The following is a 3,171-nucleotide window of genomic DNA, read 5'->3' as shown; positions in this document are numbered from 1 at the left end:
AACAATGCATCTTTTTTTTTTTTGAGCTTTTCGAGACAGAGTTTCTCTGTATAGCTCTGACTGTCCTGGAACTCACTCTGTAGACCAGGCTGTCCTCAAACTCAGAAATCCGCCTGCCTCTGCCTCCCAAGTGCTGGGATTAAAGGCATGCACCACCACGCCTGGCTCCAAATAATGCATCTTTTACTTCATGAAACACAAATAGTTCCACTCTCAGAATAAATAGTTCCACTCTCAGAATAAAAACCCTTACCTAGGACCTTGGTTAGGTGTTGGGTCGAGGCTAGTCAGACCACAGTGATCATATCCAGTCCACAGCACCTTCCATTTTATTGTTTTATTTACAAACAGGGTGAAGTCAATTGGGCAAATCAGGGGTGGGAGTCAGTCAGGGCCATCCAAATGTGGAGTAGTTCCTGGATCAATCTCCACCATGAAGGCCACCTCTTCTATACTTTTTTTGCCCCTTGAATTTCTCAGGGCAGCCTCACTTGCTGCTCCTGAGTCCTTTTACAAGGGCAGATGGATCCTGGGGGAACAGGGTGGTACGAGGGCTGGGGCCCCCTCAGTTTGTGTAAACCTGAGTTCCGATCACACGCATGATTTCCTTCTGAATCTTGGGGTCCTGAGTATTAATGTTGGCATCGCCCACCTGCCCATCCTCATATCTGCCAAAGACAGGGCAAGTGTAAGCATAAGAGGAAGCATAATACAAAATAATGTCTACCAGAGGAATTATGCTTCAAAACATGACCATTCTCCTAAAGTCAAAGATCTTGTCACTCTTCTTCAGGATGAAGGGATCAGCTCAGCAGTATTCCTCTACACTGCCCCAAATAAGCTATCCTTATCCCCAAGGAGAAGTCCCAGTGCCTAAATTAGACAGCACGGGCGGGACTCAGACAACAAGAGAGGACATCCTCGGCAGTCCCACACCGTCCACCACCCTCACTCTTCAGGGAATCTCAGGGCTGCTTTTGGACTCACACAAAGAAGAACCTTGTGCAGACATGGTCAGACACAGGGCACACCCAAATGTTCCCATGCTTCTGGAGGTCCTTAGATGTAATCACTGGGAGAAAAGGAGCCAGAAGTCACAGATGTAAAGTTAAGACAGTCTAGGTAGGGAAGAAGGACATGATGTTTCAACATAATTTTTGGCTGACTCATGTGCCAAAGGGGCATCAGAAATAAGGCCTAGGGTTCCAAAAAGACACGAACTGGGTGAGTTGCATACCTTCACAAAGTGCTATACAGTTTAGATTCCGACTCTGCAGGAACCTTGACTGAATGGATCGGGTCTAAAACAGAAAGAAGCAAAGGAAAGAGAGCAAGGTAAAGTGTTAGAGTTAGTCTCAAAATGGCTGGCTGGTTATTGATGATGCGGATGACAGGGATAGGAATTCTTGTCTCCTGAGCTCCCAGCCCCACTCCAACCCTTTGTTTGCTTACATACAGTCACCTAATGGGTCCACAGCTTCCATGTTCATCTTTTCATTTAAAAACCGACCTTTGCTTTCATGCATACAACAGAGATCACATATGAGCATATGTAATGCCTGTAAATGACCCACAATGACCCCAGCTCTACGATTCTCCCATCCATTATTTTTATCAGGATCCAGGGAAAAATTCCTATTCAGGCAGAGCCAACGAGCAATACCTGGGGGATGGTGTTCATCCTGTTGTATCTCTGGACCAGCTCATCCTTGGAAGGCATCCTGTGCTGTCCTTTGCCCATTCCTGTCAGAGAACAACAAACTCAGTTAGTTCACCCATTTCTTAAGTATTTACTGACGTACTTACTATATGCCAAATACCAGCCTAAGATGCTTGGCGACACAGTGGTGAATAAAACAAACTATTTTTCCACATGGAATTTAGTCTGGTGGAGACTGCAGGCAAGGAATAAGTAATTACAACACAGTATGGTAAGGGTTGTGATAACTTATAGAGCATTGTGTGAACCCTATGAAGGGGAACTAGCCTAACTCAGAGTTTGAAAACATCCTGATGTGGTAAGGAAGAATTAGTATAATAGAATATGGAAAGCATAAAGACAGAGAGAACCACAGGACTTAATTTGCACATACTATAATGAATAGGAAAATGGGAAAATATGATGTTACTAATGTGGTGAGCTTTGTGGGGCCTAATTTGACATTGGGCCAGGACAGGGAAGTAAGCTCAGGCAGGAATCAGAACAAAAAAGTAGGCTTCAAGAAAGAATATGACTTTGGGCAAGGGCAGGAAAGTAGGCTCAGATATCTTGGTCATCCCGACAAGCCCTTAGAAATAGTGATCACTTTGTTTATCGCCTTGCTTGTTCCTTGACTACTTGTGTTCATCGTCTTGCTTGTTTCTTAACCTAGAACTGACCCTATTACTTGCATGTAATTAAAATGATATAAAAGATTGGGAAAAATAAACCCACCTCAGCCTCAAAACTGGCTGGAGTCATGCTACAATGTGTCAAATTGTCTCATTCTCTCTCTTTTTTTTTTAATCCTTCCACCTGCCTTGGAGAACCTGTTGACTGACTGAGCTGGCTTGGTCAAACAGATGTTAACTAGGTTCAGATCAAGCAGGGTTTATGTGCTGTAAAAGCAACTAGGGTTTATCTTCTAAAAACTCCAGGGAACCACTAAAGGGTTCTAGTACACCAAATAACATAACTCAAATAACTCAGGAAAGAGGGACCTAGCCGAGTAGGATACCTCAGAATCAAATGACAAGCCAGAGATATGAGTTAAGAGAAAGCAAGTAGAAGAAGTTCAATATGCTGTAGTTTTAAAGTTACACAAAAGGCAGGCCAGTGAGGATCAAAGGAAAAGGCTAAGTCCTTGTGTGTGGATTCTCCACAGATAGTTACAGTGACAACCACCTTGAAGAATCCTACCTTTAAAATAAATACCAACTCCCTTTCATTTCTACATTATTGCAGTGCATACATTCTCTACCATCTTTCTTTGTCCAGACAAAGTTTCTCTGAGTAACAACCCTGGCTATCCAAGAACATACTTTGTAGACCAGGCTGGCCTCAAACTCACAGAGATCCACCTGTCTCTGCCTCCCAAGTGCTGGAATTAAAGGCATGTGCCACCATGCCTGGCTTTTTTATAATAATAAAAAATTTTCTTTACCATTCTTAGCAATTACACAAGAGACCTT

At 43.3% G+C, this 3,171-nt stretch overlaps 1 protein-coding gene across 8 annotated transcripts in view; it reads right to left on the bottom strand.

The window, feature by feature from the left end:
• Nucleotides 1-291: 291 nt before the first annotated feature.
• Nucleotides 292-3,171, bottom strand: part of Parp6 (poly(ADP-ribose) polymerase family member 6) — a 32,153-nt gene continuing 29,273 nt past the window's right edge. For 4 of the 8 annotated variants that reach the window (XM_021172084.2, XM_029481720.1, XM_029481718.1 and 1 more), the window contains 4 exons: nt 1,664-1,743; nt 1,238-1,301; nt 988-1,072; nt 292-668 (listed from right to left, as the gene is read on the bottom strand). In XM_021172084.2, the coding sequence (XP_021027743.1) occupies nt 566-668; nt 988-1,072; nt 1,238-1,301; nt 1,664-1,743 (332 nt within the window). In that variant the 3' untranslated portion in view covers nt 292-565. Of the gene's footprint in view, nt 669-987; nt 1,073-1,237; nt 1,302-1,663; nt 1,744-3,171 lie in introns of those variants that run through there. The other 4 variants (XR_003837590.1, XR_003837591.1, XM_029481719.1 and 1 more) reach the window with 3 other exon arrangements.

The sequence above is a fragment of the Mus caroli genome, chromosome 9 (assembly GCF_900094665.2).
Source record: "Mus caroli chromosome 9, CAROLI_EIJ_v1.1, whole genome shotgun sequence".
In the NCBI taxonomy this organism is placed as follows: domain Eukaryota; kingdom Metazoa; phylum Chordata; class Mammalia; order Rodentia; family Muridae; genus Mus; species Mus caroli.
This window is presented reverse-complemented; position numbering and strand designations above follow the sequence as displayed.